This window comes from Myxine glutinosa, chromosome 9, assembly GCF_964187855.1.
Source record: "Myxine glutinosa chromosome 9, kmMyxGlut1.1, whole genome shotgun sequence".
NCBI classification, from domain to species: domain Eukaryota; kingdom Metazoa; phylum Chordata; class Myxini; order Myxiniformes; family Myxinidae; genus Myxine; species Myxine glutinosa.
Genome location: NC_136269.1, coordinates 120,001,563 through 120,025,951, shown reverse-complemented (window position 1 = coordinate 120,025,951; position 24,389 = coordinate 120,001,563). Strand labels below are relative to the sequence as shown.

General features: G+C 43.3%; 1 protein-coding gene across 4 annotated transcripts in view; it reads right to left on the bottom strand.

The window, feature by feature from the left end:
* Positions 1-22,360, bottom strand: part of ERLEC1 (endoplasmic reticulum lectin 1) — a 92,224-nt gene extending 69,864 nt beyond the window's left edge. For all 4 annotated transcript variants that reach the window (XM_068128364.2, XM_078784824.1, XM_068128365.2 and 1 more), the window contains exon 1: positions 22,082-22,360. In XM_068128364.2, the coding sequence (XP_067984465.1) occupies positions 22,082-22,210 (129 nt within the window). In that variant the 5' untranslated portion in view covers positions 22,211-22,360. The remainder of the gene's footprint in view (positions 1-22,081) is intronic.
* Positions 22,361-24,389: the final 2,029 nt, after the last annotated feature.

Below are 24,389 nucleotides of genomic sequence, written 5' to 3'. Positions count from 1 at the left end.
ATCATTGTCCTCACTACTGCTAATAGCGCTGCTGGTCACTGGTAATGGTATTTCACTCTGAGTCTCTACCACACCTGGTTGTCTTTTTGCCAGTTTCTTACGACACTGGGTACAGATTTTCTGTGCACTTTGCAGTTTGAGGCTTGGATGAGCGGCTATGGCTTTTTGGCTAACAGCTCTCAAGCCAGACGACTTTGGTTTTTCATGAGCTCCAAAGGGATTGCAGCAGGATTTCTGCTTCAAGATGAACTTTTCCTTGGCAGTCGTCATTTTTCTGCAGCTCCTTCAGAAGTGAACTGCCAATTTCTGTTGGTGGCAGGCCTAAGCATTACACTAAGCCAACTTGGACTTTCCCTGGGGATCTTAGACTGTGAAAGTTGCATCACCTCGACTTACCCACATGGGAAATCCCAGTTGGAATTCCCCAGATGAGAATTCCCCTCAGGCCCAGTTGAAAATGAAAGTATATGATACTTCAAAGCAATTGATGGTTGTTCCCTGTGTTCCCTGTCATGGCTAGGTTAGAATGATTGTATAATACATTACAAATGCTGATTTTTGAACCTATATGCCATACGTACATGTACATTATTGCTCATATCTCAGAAACTATTGGAGTGCCCATCACAAAACTTATGTGGAAGCTTCTTGACATCATAAGGTACATCTGGGATGACTTTGAGGAAATTTGAAGGATACATTTTTTTTGGATTCACGATTGAAGTTTATATTTTGTGATAACTTTTTTGTGATTTGAGGTAGGAAAATGTTGCCCAGACAAATTTATAGGGCATGAAAATACCTTTAAAATGACACCAAAACCAGCTCTCTAGGTGTTATACTTTTAGAGATATGGCCATTTGAATTTGCGACATCGCGCTAATTAGTCCAAAGTTCGTTAACCTGTATCTCACTAATTAAGAGGCTGTTAGCAAAAATATTTGAGTTCTAACTGTTTTTCATGGGTCCCAATTGGTTCCCAAAGTTTTACAAAAATCTGAGAGATGACGGCAGATTCTTTGATGATTTGACATGGAATGACCCAAGAGTAAAAAAAAATTCTCCTTCTCATCCGCCCTTCCCCAAAACGGAGGGGCGTATCAAAGCCACCCCCCCCCCCCCCCCAAATATGTATATGTAGTATATCTTTCCCCTCCCTCTCCCCTCACCTCTCACACCCTCCCCCTTCCTCCTCCCTCTCCCCCCTCCTGTCCCGCACCACCCCCCTCGGGGTTAAAAAGTTAAGTACATTAAGTTTTTTTTTTTTGTATACAAGATCGAGGCTCGTGTAAGAGCTAACATTAATGACAAAAATACAAACGGACACAAAGGACATAATAAAGGGAACGGGAGACAAGATGGGGAGAGGGGGAAGCACACAAGTACAACATTTGAGAGCAGAGACATCGGGAGATCGGTGGGAGGGAGGGGGCTTAGGGGGAGGAGGGGGTAGAAGAGATCAAGGTTTTGGATGGGGGAAGATAAGAGATGGTGGTGAACAGCTGTTTTAAAGACCTGGAGGGAGGAGTGGGATTGAAGAGAGTGAGGGAGTTTGTTCCAGAGGCGGAAGAAAAGAGGAATGAAAGAGTGAAGGTGAATAGAGAGTCTTGATTTTGGCAGTTTCACCAGAAGAGGGTTGCTGGCAGATCTTGTGCGACCTGCAGGACATTTGGGTATTTGGGGGACAGAGCCCAGACAGAGCTGGGAGAGCTAGGCCAGAGAGGAGTCGGTAGAAGACAAAGACCACCAACCTGCCTGCGGTGAGTGAGTGAGTGAGTGAGTGAGTGAGTGAGTGAAAGGTCCTCAGAGTTAGCTTCATTTCAGGAGATTCCAATGATTCTGAAAGCTTTGGTTTCAATAGCGTGAAGCCGAGCTAGGTGTGAGGCAGGAGCACCAGCCCAGAGGGGAGAGCAGTATTCCATTGAGCTGCGGATGAAAGCCTTGTATGTGGTGAGGAGCTCAGGTGTGCCAAGGAAGGACTTCACACAACGGAGGTTGCCCAGATGGCGACTGGCTTTGGAGGCCAGCTTGGAAATGTGGTTTTCCCAAGAAAGATCATGTCAGATTGTGAGACCCAAGAGCTTGAGTGACAGAACTTCTTGGAGAAGATTGTTGAGAAAGTAGATGGGAGGGTTGTCCAGACTGTCTTTTCAGAGAGACATTGTGAGAGTGTGAAATTTGACAGGATTGAAAGACATGTTCCACTTGTTTGACCAGTCTTTGATTTTGTCCAGGTCTGCAGAGAGTGAGGAGGCTGCAGACTGCCAATCTGAGGGATGAGGTATGGAGTGGCAGAGAGTGTAGTCATCAGCAAATAGATAGAGAGGATTTTCCAGAGAGTCGGAGAGATCATTTATGAAGACCAGAAAAAGCACAGGGCCCAGAACACTGCCTTGGGGAACTCCAGCCTGAACAGGAAGGGGAGATGAGAGAAATCCATTCAGGGCCACATGTTGACTACGACCAGAGAGGAAGTCCACAAGCCATGCGTGGAGATTTCCAAGGATACCATAGGAGGAGTGTTTGGTGAGCAGAGCGGGGTGCCAGACCGCATCGAAGGCACGTGATATGTCAAGGGAGACAGCTCTGATTTCCTGTTTGGCATTGAGGACCTCCATCCATTGTTGAGACAGCAGAATCAGCATGTCCAGAATAGAGTGACCTGGTCTGAATCCAAATTGATGATCGGAGATCAAGCCATTGGAGAAGAGGAAGGATTTGATATCCGAAGCAATAATGGATTCTATGACGTTGCTGATGATTGGGAGCAGGCTGATTGGTCTGTAGTTGCAAGGATCAGTTTTTGCACATTTTTTGTGGAAAGCGGTAATGTTGGCTGATTTCCAACATAAATGATTGATTCTTCATGCAGCTCGATGAATCAAATTGGCGCTTTATATGAACTTTTATAGAGCATTACTTGGTTCCTCCTAAGAACACAAGGTTAGTCCGGCATGTACACGAGATTTTTTGAATGTCCCTTATTTTCTATTCTTTGGCATTTTCTACTAGCAATGGAATGTCCCATCTTTTCTGTATTTCGCCACATGGCACATACCATATAAAGGGGTCTTTTCTCTGTCCCCTGGCATTTTTCCCAATAATGTCCCGTCTTTTCTTTTGTTTGCCACATGGCACATACCATATAAAGGGGCCTTTTTTGCCCCTGGCATTTCCCCCAAAAATCCCTTTTTTCTATAGTTTGCCACGTGGCACATACTATGTAAAGGGGCTTTTCTATGCCCTGGTATTTTTTCCCAAGATACATTTTAAATATGAACAAAATGCATTTGTTCATCGTACAAGACTTTATTCAAGATACAACAACACAACAACAGGCATTTTAAGGCCATTTTCCCTGCTAGAGCGGGGGTTAGCCTTGCGGGCCCCATGACAATCTTCTCCATTTTGCCCTATTTTCTGCATCTCTCCTTGTTAACCCCCTTGCCCGCATTTCTTCTTCCACCACCTTTAGCCAAGTCTTTCTCGGTCTTCCCCGTCCTCTACTTCCTTCTACAGGTAGGTTCTTCGTTCTTTCTACTTTATTCAAGATAATGTAAAATATTTGAAAAAGTAAGGGGAAAAAACATTATTCAACTCAGATGGGATTCGAACCCACAATCCCCAGCTTGGGAGTCTGATGCTTTATCCATGAGGCCATTTGGCCAACACATTATCATTTTGTTGTAATAAGAGGTAAAAAGTGGGTATATATCTGTATTTATATATAGTACACCTTCGTTAGGCATCAGATATGAAGCGTATAGCCAAGATTCATCAAAATCGTGTGTGTAGTTTCGGAGAAGAGAGCAAATACCTATTTTTGGGGTGGGGGGGGGGGGGGGGGAAAGGTTCAAAACCCCCATAGACCCCCACAATGAGCGCATATTTTGATGCGCGGTCAATACACCTTCGTTATGCATCAGATATGAAGCTTATAGCCAAGTTTCATCAAAAATTGTGTGTGTAGTTTCGGAGAAGAGAGCAAATAGCTATTTTGGGGGGGTCAAATCCCCCCTCCCTTCGCCCCCTTATTGAGTGCAGATTTTGATGTGGTCAATACACCTTCATTAGGCATCAGATATGAAGCCTGTGGCCAAGTTTCAGCAACATCGTGTGTATAGTTTCAGAGAAGAGAGCAAATAACTATTTTGGGGGGGGGGGGGGTCACACACCCCCACCCTCATAGACCCATAATTGAGCACAGATTTTGAATTTGTTTAGAAATCCATTAACTCGACTTATTGGCCAATGTATATTCCAAGTTTCAGCTTGTTTCAATGTATAGCCTTTGAGATAAGAGCGCCAACACATTTTGGGCGGACGGACGGACGGACGGCCAGACACCAACTTGATTTCAAGGGTTTTCTAAATAAAACTCAAGAATGCGGAAACAGACGTTGCTGAAATTTGGAACATATTGCCTCGATGTACAAAGCATTTACTTCTGAAATTTGCAGCCGATTTAGTCCAGTAAAAGCCGAGAAACGTATTGTGCTGTCGCTGAGCGGTTAAGACCACTGGGTGACGAATTACCCAGCGTTTTTAATTCCGAGGCACGTAGCCGAAATTATGGCGGTGGTTTTTATTGCGTGCACGGGACAGAAGGCAACGGGGTTGCTTACCTGGACGGAAGCCACACGGGTTCATTATCGGACCCACGAACAAATAAACACACACGGCAAATAAAATGCAACACAAGAATTGAATGAAAATAAATGCAATACGAAAGTAGTGAAAATGAAAGGTAAGGTAAAACTAAATCCTAATTTGAGCCGTCTCCCTCAAACACAAATACACAACAGGGGAATGATAAAATAAAATAAATTGTTTTCTCTGGTGGCCGGCACTCAGTTTGCTCAACGAAATCGTTGAATGAAGTCGGCAGTACAAAGTGGCCCGAAGCCGCTTGCGCAGGAAACACGCCAACAATGGTGCGGAGTCGCTCTCCACAGCACCAGGTACGTGAGGTCATTTGTGTGGGTGGTCCTCTTTCGGTCCCCACTCTGTCTGAAGCGCCAAGAGCCCCACAAACCGCCACCAACACCTCGTCCTCACGATCGCAAAAAGTCCACACCGCTCTCTCTCTCAGCACCAGCGCACCGAGCCAGAAGAGCCAGCATAAAAGCCGAGACCGAGAGAGCGTGGGACTCTTCTTCCTCTCTCCTGCTCGAACCTTCTCTCTGACGTCACTCTGTCCAATGCCCGAGCTCCGTCGAATGACCCCATGGTCTTACTTGACCAATGACGAAGCTCGGGGCGTAGCCTGCCGGTTTGGCTTTTCCACACCCCCGTACCACTCTGGGGGCGTGGCCTTTTTCCTTACTCGGTTGGTGGGGCAGGGTTTACTTGGCGAACCGCTCTACCTGCTTGCAGGGGACGATTGTTACTGAAGTGTATCACGTGATGGCCAGTCCAGTAAAGGCAAAATGTTTAATCACCGTTCAACAGTTGCGTTACAAGCCTGCCGCCATCACACCCGATCTCCCGCTACCCCACCCTGCCCCTTCCCGGAAGCCCAACCTTGCTCCCGATCAGGTATGTCTGCTGAATACCATAAAGCACAGTATGTTACAGTTACCTCCGCCACCAAAGGTGGATGGAGGTAATGTTTTCACCAGTCTGTCTTTCTGTTTGTCCATTTGTTTGTGAACAACATACCTCAAAAAGTGTGGATGGATTCGGACAAATTTTGGCAGAGAGGTAGCGGATGTGAATGAATGAATGAATGATCGTTTTAAGGCCATTTTCCCCGCTAGAGCAGGGGTTAGCCTTGCGGGCCCCATGACAATCATGGTTCCCTGTTTGAGGCAATGTTTTTATGGCCGGATGCCCTTCCTGACGCCAGGTAGCTTTTCATAGCCGTGTATGTGACACGTGTATGTGACACGTGACAAAGGTAGCGGATGTGACAAGGATGAAATTATTAGATTCTGGTGAAGATCCGGATTCTGATCTGGCTCCTAGTTGTTATTGTAGTTGTTGTAACTGAGGTTCTAATGGCCGACCTTGTTGTAGTTGTAAAAAAAAAAACGTCGGGAAAAGCCACAGGAGGCAATCACAGACTGGGGGGAAACTAACCTTAACCCCTATCGACTTAACACAGCTTCACCCCCCGTGTGAAGACACATAACAATCTTAAGCTCCAGTTTCCCAACTCAATACATCGAGATGTCTCCTACGCGTCCACGGTCCATGCTAATACTATATGAGCCTGCCTGTACTATTGTATTTCATCCTCTACCCCCACAAATGTAAGTGTTTTCAGTCCTCATGTTAAAGTTGCATACAGAGAAAAGATCCCTTATATAAAGGGAGGGGCGCTCTACGCCTCCCTTTGATTGAGTGCAACAAAAATAATTAAGCAGGCGAAGGCTCCCATGGTGCGAGCAGTGGGCGTGGTCACCGCAGCTCGGTTCTCTGTGGGGACATCCCCGGAGTTAAGGAGGCAAAATAAATTAGAGGATTAGAATGAGTAAAGTAAGCAACGGTACAAGTGAACTACAAGTTCAGGAGAGAATTGAAAAATGTTTTCGGTGGGGCGGGGTTGGCTTAGTTGGTGTTGGCTTAGCGGTTAGGGTGCCGGCTTGGGATCCGAGGATCCTGAGTTCGAATCCAGGTCGATCACTGAATTAACGCCAGGGGGGTTGACTCAGCCTGTCATCCTTCCAAGGTCGGCAAATTGAGTACCAGCTTGCTTGGATGAATGATCCCGGTGTGTACCCCGGTTTGGAATAGGTACACCGTATCCCTGCGCATCGTAAGAGCGTGACCAAGGGTTGGCGTCAGGAAGGGCATCCGGCCATAAAAACATTGCCTCAAACAGGGAACCATGATTGTCACGGGGCCCGCAAGGCTAACCCCCGCTTTAGCGGGGAAAATGGCCTTAAAACGATCATTCATTCATTCATTCATTCATTCAGTGGCTAGAAAGCAACGATTCCCCCACAACATGGCAGGTTGGCCGAGAAGTACGCACACTCGCTCTAAAATGTCTAGCCTGGGTTTGAATCCCAACCCAGTTATAAACTATCGACCCAGTGTTTCACAGGCAGGGTGATTCATCAACGTGTGTGCTGTTCCTCAGGCAGACGTTAAACTGGACGTTATATCTGCCAGAATTACTTTCCTCTCCTCTACTCTAATCTAATCTCTCTCACCACCCCCTCTCTCTTCCCCCCTCTCTCTTCCCTCCTCTCTCTCCCCCTGACCCTCCCTTGCCCCGCTCTCTTCTTCCCCCCCCCCCCCCCTCCCTCTCCAACGTTCTCTCTCAACCCTCCATCCCTTTAAGTATTCCCGGTGGGGAAAGCGACAGGTGGTATTTTCGAGTAAACTGATCAGGCAGATGGACGGAGGTACCTGAACCAATTGCTTAACCCTGCCTTCAGTTTCGCGCACGGGGAAATGACGAATGTGACTTGTTAGATAGGATGATGTAATATACTCTGGGTAAAACGGCAGTAAAATCCGGAATTAGTTTATTTATACAACTTTAAACCAATTGAAACCTTAATTTAAACTGAATTAAACGCCTGAATACTGTAAAACACAAATCACATTCACAATACTTCCAAGAACATCCAGTTTCGCAGTACTTGGACATGTTGTATAGGGTGGTTTAAAAGGGTGTAGAAGACTGCTTCAATAGCGCCAAACTTCCGGAATATTTTTAACTATCTTTCAAATCATTATTTTATTATAATTGAAGTATATATTGTACTGCAACACCGTGCAGGGTTTCATGTTCTATCATCTCTCTAGTTACCTCCACCACTGAAGGTGGACGGAGGTTGGTTATGTTTTCACCCTTGTCTGTCTGTTTGTTTGTTTGTGTGTGAGCAGGATATCGCAAAAAATTATGGGCGGATTCGGACTAAACTTGGTGGACAGTTCAGGTGTGTAAGAAGGAAGAATTGATTACGTTTTGGTTGTTCCAGACCCAAATTCGGTCTATCATTGGGATACAAAATGTAAACTGTTCGGCCTGGTGGAAGTGTGTGCTCCGGCGAGCGACATTCTAGTCAGGGATGTAATCACCTTTCTGGGGATGTAATCACCTTTCTGGGGATTTAATCGCCTTTCTGGGGATTTAATCGCCTTTCTCGGGTGTAATCACCTTTCTGGGGATGCAATTGCTTTTCTGTGGATGTAATCACCTTTTTAGGGATCTAATCGCCTTTCTGGGGATGCAATTGCCTTTTTGGGGGTTAAATCGCCTTTTTGGGGTTGTAATCACCTTTTTAGGGATGTAATCGCCTTTTTGGGATTGTAATCACCTTTTTAGGGATATAATTGCCTTTCTGGGGTTGTAATCACCTTTTTAGGGATCTAATCGCCTTTCTGGGATTGTAATCACCTTTTTAGGGATATAATTGCCTTTTTGGGGTTGTAATCACCTTTTTAGGGATCTAATAGCCTTTTTGGGATTGTAATCACCTTTTTAGGGATATAATTGCCTTTCTGGTGTTGCAATCACCTTTTTAGGGATATAATCGCCTTTCTGGGATTGTAATCACCTTTTTAGGGATATAATCGCCTTTTTGGGGTTGTAATCACCTTTTTAGGGATCTAATCGCCTTTTTGGGATTGTAATCACCTTTTTAGGGATATAATTGCCTTTTTGGGGTTGTAATCACCTTTTTAGGGATCTAATCGCCTTTTTGGGATTGTAATCACCTTTTTAGGGATATAATCGCCTTTCTGGGATTGTAATCACCTTTTTAGGGATATAATCGCCTTTTTGGGGTTGTAATCACCTTTTTAGGGATCTAATCACCTTTTTGGGGTTGTAATCACCTTTTTAGGGATCTAATCGCCTTTTTGGGGTTGTAATCACCTTTTTAGGGATCTAATCGCCTTTTTGGGATTGTAATCACCTTTTTAGGGATATAATTGCCTTTTTGGGATTGTAATCACCTTTTTAGGGATATAATTGCCTTTCTGGTGTTGTAATCACCTTTTTAGGGATATAATCGCCTTTCTGGGATTGTAATCACCTTTTTAGGGATATAATCGCCTTTTTGGGATTGTAATCACCTTTTTAGGGATATAATTGCCTTTCTGGTGTTGTAATCACCTTTTTAGGGATATAATTGCCTTTCTGGTGTTGTAATCACCTTTTTAGGGATATAATCGCCTTTCTGGGATTGTAATCACCTTTTTAGGGATATAATCGCCTTTTTGGGATTGTAATCACCTTTTTAGGGATCTAATCGCCTTTTTGGGATTGTAATCACCTTTTTAGGGATCTAATCGCCTTTTTGGGATTGTAATCACCTTTTTAGGGATATAATTGCCTTTCTGGGATTGTAATCACCTTTTTAGGGATATAATTGCCTTTCTGGTGTTGTAATCACCTTTTTAGGGATATAATCGCCTTTTTGGGGTTGTAATCACCTTTTTAGGGATAGAATCGCCTTTCTGGGATTGTAATCACCTTTTTAGGGATATAATTGCCTTTCTGGGATTGTAATCACCTTTTTAGGGATATAATTGCCTTTCTGGGATTGTAATCACCTTTTTAGGGATATAATTGCCTTTCTGGGATTGTAATCACCTTTTTAGGGATATAATTGCCTTTCTGGGATTGTAATCACCTTTTTAGGGATATAATTGCCTTTCTGGGATTGTAATCACCTTTTTAGGGATATAATTGCCTTTTTGGGGTTGTAATCACCTTTTTAGGGATAGAATCGCCTTTCTGGGATTGTAATCACCTTTTTAGGGATATAATCGCCTTTCTGGGATTGTAATCACCTTTTTAGGGATATAATTGCCTTTCTGGTATTGTAATCACCTTTTTAGGGATATAATTGCCTTTCTGGGATTGTAATCACCTTTTTAGGGATATAATTGCCTTTCTGGTGTTGTAATCACCTTTTTAGGGATATAATTGCCTTTCTGGTGTTGTAATCACCTTTTTAGGGATAGAATCGCCTTTCTGGGATTGTAATCACCTTTTTAGGGATATAATTGCCTTTCTGGGATTGTAATCACCTTTTTAGGGATATAATTGCCTTTCTGGGATTGTAATCACCTTTTTAGGGATATAATTGCCTTTCTGGGATTGTAATCACCTTTTTAGGGATATAATTGCCTTTCTGGGATTGTAATCACCTTTTTAGGGATATAATTGCCTTTCTGGGATTGTAATCACCTTTTTAGGGATATAATTGCCTTTTTGGGGTTGTAATCACCTTTTTAGGGATAGAATCGCCTTTCTGGGATTGTAATCACCTTTTTAGGGATATAATCGCCTTTCTGGGATTGTAATCACCTTTTTAGGGATATAATTGCCTTTCTGGTATTGTAATCACCTTTTTAGGGATCTAATCGCCTTTCTGGGATTGTAATCACCTTTTTAGGGATATAATCGCCTTTTTGGGATTGTAATCACCTTTTTAGGGATCTAATCGCCTTTTTGGGATTGTAATCACCTTTTTAGGGATATAATTGCCTTTTTGGGGTTGTAATCACCTTTTTAGGGATCTAATCGCCTTTCTGGGGGTGTAATCACCTTTCTGGGGATGTAATTGCCTTTCTGGTGTTGTAATCACCTTTTTAGGGATATAATCGCCTTTTAGGGATATAATTGCCTTTTTGGGGGTTGTAATCGCCTTTTAGGGATATAATTGCCTTTCTGGGATTTTAATCACCTTTTTAGGGATATAATCGCCTTTCTGGGGATGTAATTGCCTTTTTGGGGTTGTAATCACCTTTTTAGGGATCTAATCGCCTTTCTGGGGATGTAATTGCCTTTTGGGGGTTGTAATCAACTTTCTGGGGATATAATCGCCTTTTGGCGGTTGTAATCAACATTCTGGGGATATAATCGCCTTTTTGGAGTTGTGATCACCTTTCTGGGGATATAATTGCCTTTTTGGGGATGTAATTGCCTTTTTGGGGATATAATCGCCTTTTTGGAGTTGTGATCACCTTTCTGGGGATATAATTGCCTTTTTGGGGACGTAATTGCCTTTTTGGGGATCTAATCGCCTTTCTGGGTATGTAATTGCCTTTTTGGGGTTGTAATCACCTTTTTAGGGATCTAATCGCCTTTTTGGAGTTGTAATCGCCTTTTGGGGATGTAATTGCCGTTTTGGGGGTGTAATCACCTTTTTAGAGATCTAATAGCCTTTTTGGAGTTGTAATCACCTTTCTGGGGATCTAATCACCTTTCTGGGGATGTAATTGCCTTTTTGGGGGTGTAATCACCTTTCTGGGGATATAATCGCCTTTTTGGAGTTGTAATCACCTTTTTAGGGATATAATCGCCTTTCTGATGTTGTAATCACCATTTTAGGGATATAATCGCCTTTTTTGGGGTTGTGATCGCCTTTTAGGGATATAATCGCCTTTCTGGGGATGTAATTGCCTTTTAGGGAACTAATCGCCTTTTTAGCGATATAATCGCCTTTCTGGGGATGTAATTGCCTTTTAAGGAACTAATCGCCTTTTTAGGGATCTAATCGCCTTTTCTGGGGTTGCAATCGCCTTTTAGGGGTTGTAATCGCCTTTTAGGGGTTGTAATCACCTTTCTGGGGATGTAGTTTCCTTTTTGGAGTTGTAATCACCTTTCTGGGGATCTAATCGCCTTTCTGGGGATGCAATTGCCTTTTTGGGGGTGTAATCACCTTTCTGGGGATATAATCGCCTTTTTGGAGTTGTAATCACCTTTTCAGGGATATAATCGCCTTTCTGGTGTTGTAATCACCTTTTTAGGGATATAATCACCTTTTTGGGGGTTGTGATCGCCTTTTAGGGATATAACCACCTTTCTGGGGATGTAATTGCCTTTTAGGGAACTAATCACCTTTTTAGGAATCTTTTTAGGAATCTCACCACATACAAGGCTTTCATCCACAGCTCAATGGAATACTGCTCTCTCCTCTGGGCTGGTGCTCCTGCCTCACACCTAGCTCGTCTTCACGCTGTTGAAACCAAAGCGTTCAGGATCATTGGAATCTCCCGTGATTAAGCTACCTCCGAGGGCCTTTCACTTACTCACCGCAGGCAGGTCGGTGGTCTTTCTGTCTTCCACCGACTCCTCTCCGGCCTTGCTCCCCCAGCTCTCTCCGGGCTCTGTCCCCCAAATATTCCTAAAGGTCGCACAAGATCTGCCTGCAACCCTCTTATGGATAAACTGCCAAAATCAAGACTCTTTGCTCACCTTCACTCTTTCATTCCTCTTTTCTCCCACCTCTGGAACAAACTCCCCCACTCCCTTCAATCCCACTCTTCCCTCCAGGTCTTTAAAACAGCTGTTCACCACCATCTCTTATCTTCACCCATCCAAAACCTTGATCTGTTCTACCCTGCTAATTTCACCCCAAATCCTCTTTTTTGAAATACCAACTTCTTTCCTGGAAGTCCTTGTGTTTATTCTTCTCCAACCCCCCCCCCCCCTTCCCACGCCGCCTCCCCCCAAGCCCTCTCCCTCCCACACATTCCCGATGCCCTTCACAAATGTTGTGTTTATGTGCTTCCCCTTCTCTCCCCATCTTGTCTGCAGCTCCCCTTTTTATCCACTTTGTTTGTTTGTCTGTTTGATTTGTTTTTGTGATCAATGATAGCTCTTTCAGGAGCCTCGATTATGTATACAAAAAACAAAAAACAAACAAAAAAAAATCGCCTTTTAGGGATATAATCGCCTTTCTGGGGATGCAATTGCCTTTTTGGGAACTAATCGCCTTTTTAGGGATCTAATCGCCTTTTTGGGGGTTGTAATCGCCTTTTAGAGATATAATCGTCTTTCTGGGGATGTAATTGCCTTTTGGGGAACTAATCGCCTTTTTAGGGATCTAATCGCCTTTTTAGGGATCTAATTGCCTTTTTAAGGATCTAATCGCCTTTTTAGGGATCTAATCGCCTTTTTAGGGATATAATTGCCTTTCTGGTATTGTAATCACCTTTTTAGGGATCTAATCGCCTTTCTGGGATTGTAATCACCTTTTTAGGGATATAATCGCCTTTTTGGGATTGTAATCACCTTTTTAGGGATCTAATCGCCTTTTTGGGATTGTAATCACCTTTTTAGGGATATAATTGCCTTTCTGGTGTTGTAATCACCTTTTTAGGGATATAATCGCCTTTTAGGGATATAATTGCCTTTTTGGGGGTTGTAATCGCCTTTTAGGGATATAATTGCCTTTCTGGGATTTTAATCACCTTTTTAGGGATATAATCGCCTTTCTGGGGATGTAATTGCCTTTTTGGGGTTGTAATCACCTTTTTAGGGATCTAATCGCCTTTCTGGGGATGTAATTGCCTTTTGGGGGTTGTAATCAACTTTCTGGGGATATAATCGCCTTTTGGCGGTTGTAATCAACATTCTGGGGATATAATCGCCTTTTTGGAGTTGTGATCACCTTTCTGGGGATATAATTGCCTTTTTGGGGATGTAATTGCCTTTTTGGGGATATAATCGCCTTTTTGGAGTTGTGATCACCTTTCTGGGGATATAATTGCCTTTTTGGGGACGTAATTGCCTTTTTGGGGATCTAATCGCCTTTCTGGGTATGTAATTGCCTTTTTGGGGTTGTAATCACCTTTTTAGGGATCTAATCGCCTTTTTGGAGTTGTAATCGCCTTTTGGGGATGTAATTGCCGTTTTGGGGGTGTAATCACCTTTTTAGAGATCTAATAGCCTTTTTGGAGTTGTAATCACCTTTCTGGGGATCTAATCACCTTTCTGGGGATGTAATTGCCTTTTTGGGGGTGTAATCACCTTTCTGGGGATATAATCGCCTTTTTGGAGTTGTAATCACCTTTTTAGGGATATAATCGCCTTTCTGATGTTGTAATCACCATTTTAGGGATATAATCGCCTTTTTTGGGGTTGTGATCGCCTTTTAGGGATATAATCGCCTTTCTGGGGATGTAATTGCCTTTTAGGGAACTAATCGCCTTTTTAGCGATATAATCGCCTTTCTGGGGATGTAATTGCCTTTTAAGGAACTAATCGCCTTTTTAGGGATCTAATCGCCTTTTCTGGGGTTGCAATCGCCTTTTAGGGGTTGTAATCGCCTTTTAGGGGTTGTAATCACCTTTCTGGGGATGTAGTTTCCTTTTTGGAGTTGTAATCACCTTTCTGGGGATCTAATCGCCTTTCTGGGGATGCAATTGCCTTTTTGGGGGTGTAATCACCTTTCTGGGGATATAATCGCCTTTTTGGAGTTGTAATCACCTTTTCAGGGATATAATCGCCTTTCTGGTGTTGTAATCACCTTTTTAGGGATATAATCACCTTTTTGGGGGTTGTGATCGCCTTTTAGGGATATAACCACCTTTCTGGGGATGTAATTGCCTTTTAGGGAACTAATCACCTTTTTAGGAATCTTTTTAGGAATCTCACCACATACAAGGCTTTCATCCACAGCTCAATGGAATACTGCTCTCTCCTCTGGGCTGGTGCTCCTGCCTCACACCTAGCTCGTCTTCACGCTGTTGAAACCAAAGCGTTCAGGATCATTGGAATCTCCCGTGATTAAGCTACCTCCGAGGGCCTTTCACTTACTCACCGCAGGCAGGTCGGTGGTCTTTCTGTCTTCCACCGACTCCTCTCCGGCCTTGCTCCCCCAGCTCTCTCCGGGCTCTGTCCCCCAAATATTCCTAAAGGTCGCACAAGATCTGCCTGCAACCCTCTTATGGATAAACTGCCAAAATCAAGACTCTTTGCTCACCTTCACTCTTTCATTCCTCTTTTCTCCCACCTCTGGAACAAACTCCCCCACTCCCTTCAATCCCACTCTTCCCTCCAGGTCTTTAAAACAGCTGTTCACCACCATCTCTTATCTTCACCCATCCAAAACCTTGATCTGTTCTACCCTGCTAATTTCACCCCAAATCCTCTTTTTTGAAATACCAACTTCTTTCCTGGAAGTCCTTGTGTTTATTCTTCTCCAACCCCCCCCCCCCTTCCCACGCCGCCTCCCCCCAAGCCCTCTCCCTCCCACACATTCCCGATGCCCTTCACAAATGTTGTGTTTATGTGCTTCCCCTTCTCTCCCCATCTTGTCTGCAGCTCCCCTTTTTATCCACTTTGTTTGTTTGTCTGTTTGATTTGTTTTTGTGATCAATGATAGCTCTTTCAGGAGCCTCGATTATGTATACAAAAAACAAAAAACAAACAAAAAAAAATCGCCTTTTAGGGATATAATCGCCTTTCTGGGGATGCAATTGCCTTTTTGGGAACTAATCGCCTTTTTAGGGATCTAATCGCCTTTTTGGGGGTTGTAATCGCCTTTTAGAGATATAATCGTCTTTCTGGGGATGTAATTGCCTTTTGGGGAACTAATCGCCTTTTTAGGGATCTAATCGCCTTTTTAGGGATCTAATTGCCTTTTTAAGGATCTAATCGCCTTTTTAGGGATCTAATCGCCTTTTTAGGGATCTCATCGCCTTTCTGGGGATGTAATTGCCTTTTTCGAGTTGTAATCACCTTTTTGGGGATATAATCACCTTTCTGGGAATGTAATTGCCTTTTTGGGGTTGTAATCACCTTTCTGGGGATATAATCGCCTTTTTGGGGTTGTAATCACCTTTCTGGGGATATAATTGCCTTTTTGGGGTTGTAATCACCTTTCTGGGATATAATTGCCTTTTTGGGGTTGTAATCAACTTTCTGGGGATATAATCGCCTTTTTTGGGTTGTAATCACCTTTCTGGGGATATAATCGCCTTTTTGGGGTTGTAATCACCTTTCTGGGCATATAATCGCCTTTTTGGGGTTGTAATCACCTTTCTGGGGATATAATCGCCTTTTTGGGGTTGTAATCACCTTTCTGGGGATATAATCGCCTTTCTGGAGTTCTAATCACCTTTCTGGGCATATAATCGCCTTTTTGGGGTTTTCATCACCTTTCTGGGCATATCGCCTTTTTGGGGTTGTAATCACCTTTCTGGGCATATAATCGCCTTTTTGGGGTTGTAATCACCTTTCTGGGGATATAATCGCCTTTTTGGGGTTGTAATCACCTTTCTGGGGATATAATCGCCTTTTTGGAGTTGTCATCACCTTTCTGGGGATATAATTGCCTTTTTGGGGTTGTAATCAACTTTCTGGGGATATAATCACCTTTTTGGGGTTGTAATCACCTTTCTGGGGATATAATTGCCTTTTTGGGGTTGTAATCACCTTTCTGGGGATATAATTGCCTTTTTGGGGTTGTAATCAACTTTCTGGGGATATAATTGCCTTTTTGGAGTTGTAATCAACTTTCTGGGGATATAATTGCCTTTTTGGGGTTGTAATCACCTTTTTAGGGATCTAATCGCCTTTCTGGGGTTGTAATCAACTTTCTGGGCATATAATCGCCTTTTTGGGGTTGTAATCACCTTTCTGGGGATATAATTGCCTTTTTGGGGTTGTAATCAACTTTCTGGGGATATAATCGCCTTTTTGGGGTTGTAATCACCTTTCTGGGCATATAATCGCCTTTTTGGGGTTGTACTCACCTTTCTGGGGATATAATTGCCTTTTTGGGGTTGTAATCAACTTTCTGGGGATATAATTGCCTTTTTGGAGTTGTAATGAACTTTCTGGGGATATAATTGCCTTTTTGGGGTTGTAATCAACTTTTTAGGTATCTAATCGCCTTTTTGGGGTTGTAATCAACTTTCTGGGGATATAATTGCCTTTTTGGGGTTGTAATCAACTTTCTGGGGATATAATCGCCTTTTTGGAGTTGTAATCAACTTTCTGGGGATATAATTGCCTTTTTGGGGTTGTAATCACCTTTTTAGGGATCTAATCGCCTTTCTGGGTGTGTAATCACCTTTCTGGGGATGTAATTGCCTTTCTGGTGTTGTAATCACCTTTTTAGGGATATAATCGCCTTTTTGGGGGTTGCAATCGCCTTTTAGGGATATAATTGCCTTTCTGGGATTGTAATCACCTTTTTAGGGATCTAATCGCCTTTCTGGGGATGCAATTGCCTTTTTGGGGTTGTAATCAACTTTCTGGGGATATAATTGCCTTTTTGGAGTTGTAATCAACTTTCTGGGGATATAATCGCCTTTTTGGGGTTGTAATCACCTTTCTGGGGATATAATTGCCTTTTTGGGGTTGTAATCACCTTTCTGGGGATATAATCGCCTTTTTGGGGTTGTAATCACCTTTCTGGGGATATAATTGCCTTTTTGGGGTTGTAATCACCTTTCTGGGGATATAATCGCCTTTTTGGGGTTGTAATCACCTTTCTGGGGATATAATTGCCTTTTTGGGGTTGTAATTACCTTTCTGGGCATATAATCGCCTTTTTGGGGTTGTAATCACCTTTCTGGGGATATAATTGCCTTTTTGGGGTTGTAATAAACTTTCTGGGGATATAATCGCCTTTTTGGGGTTGTAATCACCTTTCTGGGGATATAATCGCCTTTTTGGGGTTGTAATCACCTTTCTGGGCATATAATCGCCTTTTTGGGGTTGCAATCACCTTTCTGGGGATATAATCGCCTTTTTGGGGTTGTAATCACCTTTCTGGGGATATAATCGCCTTTTTGGGGTTGTAGTCACCTTTCTGGGGATATAATCGCCTTTTTGGGGTTGTAATCACCTTTCTGGGGATATAATCGCCTTTTTGGGGTTGTAATCACCTTTCTGGGCATATAATCGCCTTTTGGGGGTTGTAATGACCTTTCTGGGCATATAATCGCCTTTTTGGGGTTGTAATCACCTTTCTGGGCATATAATCGCCTTTTTGGGGTTGTAATCACCTTTCTGGGCATATAATCGCCTTTTTGGGGTTGTAATCACCTTTCTGGGGATATAATTGCCTTTTTGGGGTTGTAATCACCTTTCTGGGGATATAATCGCCTTTTTGGGGTTGTAATCACCTTTCTGGGGATACAATTGCCTTTTTGGGGTTGTAATCACCTTTCTGGGGATATAATTGCCTTTTTGGGGTTGCAATCAACTTTCTGGGGATATAATTGCCTTTTTGGGGTTGTAATCAACTTTCTGGGGATATAATCGCCTTTTTGGGGTTGTAATCACCTTTCTGGGGATATAATCGCCTTTTTGGGGTTGTAATCACCTTTCTGGGGATATAATCGCCTTTTTGGGGTTGTAATCACCTTTCTGGGGATATAATCGCCTTTTTGGGGTTGTAATCACCTTTCTGGGCATATAATCGCCTTTTTGGGGTTGTAATCACCTTTCTGGGGATATAATCGCCTTTTTGGAGTTGTAATCACCTTTCTGGGGATATAATCGCCTTTTTGGGGTTGTAATCACCTTTCTGGGCATATAATCGCCTTTTTGGGGTTGTAATCACCTTTCTGGGGATATAATTGCCTTTTTGGGGTTGTAATCACCTTTCTGGGGATATAGTTGCCTTTTTGGGGTTGTAATCAACTTTCTGGGGATATAATCGCCTTTTTGGGGTTGTAATCACCTTTCTGGGGATATAATTGCCTTTTTGGGGTTGTAATCACCTTTCTGGGCATATAATCGCCTTTTTGGAGTTGTAATCACCTTTCTGGGGATATAATCGCCTTTTTGGGGTTGTAATCACCTTTCTGGGGATATAATTGCCTTTTTGGGGTTGTAATCACCTTTCTGGGGATATAATTGCCTTTTTGGGGTTGTAATCAACTTTCTGGGGATATAATCGCCTTTTTGGGGTTGTAATCACCTTTCTGGGGATATAATTGCCTTTTTGGGGTTGTAATCACCTTTCTGGGGATATAATTGCCTTTTTGGGGTTGTAATCAACTTTCTGGGGATATAATCGCCTTTTTGGGGTTGTAATCAACTTTCTGGGGATATAATTGCCTTTTTGGGGTTGTTATCACCTTTCTGGGGATATAATTGCCTTTTTGGGATTGTAATCAACTTTCTGGGGATATAATCGCCTTTTTGGGGTTGTAATCACCTTTCTGGGGATATAATTGCCTTTTTGGGGTTGTAATCACCTTTCTGGGGATATAATCGCCTTTTTGGGGTTGTAATCACCTTTCTGGGGATATAATTGCCTTTTTGGGGTTGTAATCACCTTTCTGGGGATATAATCGCCTTTTTGGGGTTGTAATCACCTTTCTGGGGATATAATTGCCTTTTTGGGGTTGTAATCACCTTTCTGGGCATATAATCGCCTTTTTGGGGTTGTAATCACCTTTCTGGGGATATAATTGCCTTTTTGGGGTTGTAATAAACTTTCTGGGGATATAATCGCCTTTTTGGGGTTGTAATCACCTTTCTGGGGATATAATCGCCTTTTTGGGGTTGTAATCACCTTTCTGGGCATATAATCGCCTTTTTGGGGTTGCAATCACCTTTCTGGGGATATAATCGCCTTTTTGGGGTTGTAATCACCTTTCTGGGGATATAATCGCCTTTTTGGGGTTGTAATCACCTTTCTGGGGATATAATCGCCTTTTTGGGGTTGTAATCACCTTTCTGGGGATATAATCGCCTTTTTGGGGTTGTAATCACCTTTCTGGGCATATAATCGCCTTTTGGGGGTTGTAATCACCTTTCTGGGCATATAATCGCCTTTTTGGGGTTGTAATCACCTTTCTGGGCATATAATCGCCTTTTTGGGGTTGTAATCACCTTTCTGGGGATATAATTGCCTTTTTGGGGTTGTAATCACCTTTCTGGGGATATAATCGCCTTTTTGGGGTTGTAATCACCTTTCTGGGGATACAATTGCCTTTTTGGGGTTGTAATCACCTTTCTGGGGATATAATTGCCTTTTTGGGGTTGCAATCAACTTTCTGGGGATATAATTGCCTTTTTGGGGTTGTAATCAACTTTCTGGGGATATAATCGCCTTTTTGGGGTTGTAATCACCTTTCTGGGGATATAATCGCCTTTTTGGGGTTGTAATCACCTTTCTGGGGATATAATCGCCTTTTTGGGGTTGTAATCACCTTTCTGGGGATATAATCGCCTTTTTGGGGTTGTAATCACCTTTCTGGGGATATAATCGCCTTTTTGGGGTTGTAATCACCTTTCTGGGGATATAATCGCCTTTTTGGGGTTGTAATCACCTTTCTGGGCATATAATCGCCTTTTTGGGGTTGTAATCACCTTTCTGGGGATGTAATTTCCTTTTTGGAGTTGTAATCACCTTTCTGGGGATCTAATCGCCTTTCTGGGGATGCAATTGCCTTTTTGGGGGTGTAATCACCTTTCTGGGGATATAATCGCCTTTTTGGAGTTGTAATCACCTTTTTAGGGATATAATCGCCTTTCTGGTGTTGGAATCACCTTTTTAGGGATATAATCACCTTTTTGGGGGTTGTGATCGCCTTTTAGGGATATAATCGCCTTTCTGGGGATGTAATAGCCTTTTAGGGAACTAATCGCCTTTTTAGGGATCTAATCGCCTTTTCAGGATATAGTCGCCTTTCTGGGGATGTAATTGCCTTTTAGGGAACTAATCGCCTTTTTAGGGATCTCATCGCCTTTTAGGGATATCGTCGCCTTTCTGGGGATGTAATTGCCTTTTGGGGAACTAATCGCCTTTTTAGGGATCTAATCGCCTTTTTAGGGATCCAATCGCCTTTCTGGGGATGTAATTGCCTTTTTGGAGTTGTAATCACCTTTTTCAGGATATAATCGCCTTTCTGGGGATGTAATTGCCTTTTTGGGGGTTGTAATCACCTTTTTAGGGATATAATCGCCTTTCTGGGATGTAATTGCCTTTTTTGGGGTTGTAATCACCTTTTTAGGGATCTAATCGCCTTTCTGGGGATGTAATTGCCTTTTTGGGGGTTGTAATCACCTTTTTAGGGATCTAATCGCCTTTCTGGGGATGTAATTGCCTTTTTGGAGTTGTAATCACCTTTTTAGGGATATAATCGCCTTTCTGGGGATGTAATTGCCTTTTTTGGGGTTGTAATCACCTTTTTAGGGATCTAATCGCCTTTCTGGGGATGTAATTGCCTTTTTGGGGGTTGTAATCACCTTTTTAGGGATCTAATCGCCTTTCTGGGGATGTAATTGCCTTTTTGGAGTTGTAATCACCTTTTTAGGGATATAATCGCCTTTCTGGGGATGTAATTGCCTTTTTTGGGGTTGTAATCACCTTTTTAGGGATCTAATCGCCTTTCTGGGGATGTAATTGCCTTTTTGGGGGTTGTAATCACCTTTTTAGGGATCTAATCGCCTTTCTGGGGATGTAATTGCCTTTTTGGAGTTGTAATCACCTTTTTAGGGATATAATCGCCTTTCTGGGGATGTAATTGCCTTTTAGGGAACTAATCGCCTTTTTAGGGATCTCATCGCCTTTTAGGGATATCGTCGCCTTTCTGGGGATGTAATTGCCTTTTGGGGAACTAATCGCCTTTTTAGGGATCTAATCGCCTTTTTAGGGATCCAATCGCCTTTCTGGGGATGTAATTGCCTTTTTGGAGTTGTAATCACCTTTTTCAGGATATAATCGCCTTTCTGGGGATGTAATTGCCTTTTTGGGGGTTGTAATCACCTTTTTAGGGATATAATCGCCTTTCTGGGGATGTAATTGCCTTTTTTGGGGTTGTAATCACCTTTTTAGGGATCTAATCGCCTTTCTGGGGATGTAATTGCCTTTTTGGGGGTTGTAATCACCTTTTTAGGGATCTAATCGCCTTTCTGGGGGATGTAATTGCCTTTTTGGAGTTGTAATCACCTTTTTAGGGATATAATCGCCTTTCTGGGGATGTAATTGCCTTTTTTGGGGTTGTAATCACCTTTTTAAGAGATATAATCGCCTTTTTGGGATGTGATCGCCTTTTGTGGATATAATCGCCTTTCTGGGGGATGCAATCGCCTTTTTGGGGATGTAATTGCCTTTTAGGGATCTAATCACTTTTCGGGTTGTACTCGCCTTTTTGAGGTTATCCTTCTTTTAAAAAAATGTTGTGCTTGTTTACCTCTTATTCTATGAATCTGTTTGTTATCTTCATATAATTGTTATCATAAATTCTCCCATATTTTCTGCTTGAATCCTCGTACTCCTTCGATATCCCGCCGTGCTGTTTTTACCGAATAAATAATTCATTCATTCATTCACGTGTCAAAGAATTACCACTTCCACAGAGAACGACACACAAGAGCAATCGATCGAGACGCGGAACCGCCCTCGGCTCCTACCAGGGTCGTCGTGTGTCCGGGCCATTTGATGTGGAAAAGGACATCGTCCGACATGGGCCGCACGCCGGACAACCAGGTCAAAACAACAAACATGGGGCCCGCCACACGAGCGGAAGGAGATCGCCGCATGCCGGATTCAAAACACGGCAAGAACGAACGAACGAATGCCCAGCGAATGACAACGAGAACGAACAAACCTACGGGAGATAGGGGAAAAAAACCGAATGAAAGAGGAGGGAAGGAAAAATAAAGGAAAGTGGAAAAAAGGTTGATGTTAAAAATGGGACGCAGGGGGCGAAAAGTAAAAAATGTTAAAAGAACGAACGGAAAAGTAAACTTTGGTAGAATAATGTGAGGAAATATAAATGGATAAAGAGGAAAAACAAATTTACAACAAAGAGAATAAAAAAGAGGAACGATAAACAGGTGATGATGAATGATGGCGGTTTAGCTGTGTGGGGACGCCCTGATCGAGAGGGATATTTCCTGACGGGGTTAAACTCGAGCACTTATTTCCACCAATTGTGTCGTGGTACGGAACGGTCCATCTCATCACGTGACGTCATGGCTCGGCTCGGCTCGGCCCAGCTTGAACCGGTCTGGCTCCGCACACGGCTCGGCTCACGGCTCGGCTCATTTCGTTTCTGTTTTTACTTTGGGGCAAGTTATTTATTAATACCTCTGGACAAATGACAATGATTTACTCTTCCTTGGACTTGAGTAGGCATACAGGTAGAGACAAAGAAGGTACGATGTGCAAGTTTATAATCAATAAAGTGATTCATCAGGTGCGTTCAGGTACCAGGTGGTTTCTCGTGGAGCACTCGCCAAGTGACATCACGTGTAAACACGTCCATTCGAAATCGTGAAGAAGGAACGACCTGGCGAGGCGCCTGGCAGGAGGAACGAATTGGTTCTGGAGGTAATTCACCTCGTAAGTATTGGCCCATTGGAGGGGCACGGTCGTCGATCTATGTTGGGTCCCGGCCCATGTGGGCATTGCAGGCCACGAAGTGTGTGATCAGGCGGCCAAACGTGCCCTCAATCTGGATTTCGAAACCCCGGTTCCGCTAGGCCAGGCAGACCTCTCTAATCTATATATATAAAACACATTGTGTGTGTGTGTGTGTGTGTGTGTGTGTGTGTAATGTTACCGATAGACTCCTAAACAGAGAGGCTCACGTGCTTGATATTTGGCACAGACATGGCCATTGAGCCTGGGAAGAACATGGCCTACCTAAGAAAATTTATTTCAGAATATTTTTTTTCCCATATTTTTACCTCAGCGCATTTCAGCGAGGAATATAACACACGGAATCTGAGGCGGTGGCAGAGCAGCGCGCTGATTCGCTCAGAGCGATCACGTGATGTTCCTTGCCGCCATAAACTCACAGCAAGTAGCATAGATTTTAGCATGATTAGCATTTAGCATGATTTAGCAAACATAGTAGCATGTTTCACATAGATTTTTTTTCAGCGAGGAATATTATACACGGAATTTGAGGGGGTGGCAGAGCAGCGCGCTGATTCGATTAGAGCGATCACGTGATGTTCCATCCCCGCCACCAGACCATTGAACATAAAACACAGTTTGGTGTGTGTAATGTAATGTTACCTCCCCTCCCCTCCCCCCTCCGTCCTCCCCTCCCCCCTCCATCTTCAATTCTTATCTTCACAGGATCGGGTGCCATCCCTCGGGTTGGTGTGATCGGTGTAAGGTTCCCGTAGATCTCGACCGTGTTTTTTCTTTTTGTCCGCGTTATAATAATGCGAGATCTCGTCTTCAGCTTTCTGTCCGCGGAATGGGGATCACGTGGTCAGGTCTGCCGGAAGCCTTTTGCTGGCTGGATCTGAAACATCCTGGGTTTTGTAGATCAGTTTTAAAGTTCATCAAAGATACGGGGCTAGCAGTGTGAGGCTCTAGGTTTTCTAGTGTAAACCTCCTGGTTTGGCTTTGTTTGGATGTTAGGGTGCGTGGCGTATATAGAGCCTCGCGGCTCTGACAGCGCCATTAAATCTTCAAAAAGAAGAAGGAACGACCTGGCGAGGCAAACTGGAATGAACTGATTTGTAGCTGAACCCTACAGGTGGTAAAACAAAATGACGTCTGCATGTAAAAAGAAGGATGTGGTGGTTGTGGTTGTGGGTTATGGACAGGATGTGGTGGTGGTAGACAAGTCAGACACCTGTTGGTCCCGAATCGATGCAGTGTGGATCACGTGCTTCCTGGAGTCAACCCACAGCAGGGAAGACGGTTCAATTTAAAGGTTACATTTCACACGTGGCAGCATTAATAATAAAACGCACG